This window comes from Crocuta crocuta, unplaced genomic scaffold, assembly GCF_008692635.1.
Source record: "Crocuta crocuta isolate KB4526 unplaced genomic scaffold, BGI_CrCroc_1.0 scaffold440, whole genome shotgun sequence".
In the NCBI taxonomy this organism is placed as follows: Eukaryota; Metazoa; Chordata; class Mammalia; order Carnivora; family Hyaenidae; genus Crocuta; species Crocuta crocuta.
In genome coordinates this window covers 248,850-249,185 of record NW_027527457.1, presented here as the reverse complement: position 1 = coordinate 249,185, position 336 = coordinate 248,850, and the positions used below count along the sequence as shown (strand labels likewise).

Here is a 336-nt window from a genome sequence, read left to right as displayed (position 1 = left end):
GAGATAATGCCCCTCCTCCCGCCGAATCTTCATCGCTGTCTGTGTCAGACATGATGGCGGTCGTGGTGTCACTAGCGGCTGCGGGCAGCAGCAAATCCCAGCCGGGTACCACAGACCGGAAACAAAACTATTAGTCGCCCAGAAGTGACTTAGAGAGTTCCTGGACCCAACCAGGTCCTACCGGAAGCGGAATGAGGAGCGGGGAGGGAACCGGAAAGACCGGCCGCCCTACGATAAAGGAGAATTTGTTTCACAACTTTACTAACGGCTTTTGATTCGACAGTACACGATCAGGAGGTTACATATCCGGCAAGCGGTTGGTCAAAGGAACCGTTG

The 336-nt window shown here is 54.2% G+C and overlaps 1 protein-coding gene across 1 annotated transcript in view; it reads right to left on the bottom strand.

Moving 5' to 3' along the window:
* TAF1 (TATA-box binding protein associated factor 1) overlaps positions 1 to 97 on the bottom strand; it is a 77,187-nt gene extending 77,090 nt beyond the window's left edge. The window contains exon 1 of the mRNA XM_077763290.1: positions 23 to 97. Coding sequence (XP_077619416.1) covers positions 23 to 52 — 30 coding nt within the window. The 5' untranslated portion in view covers positions 53 to 97. The remainder of the gene's footprint in view (positions 1 to 22) is intronic.
* Positions 98 to 336: the final 239 nt, after the last annotated feature.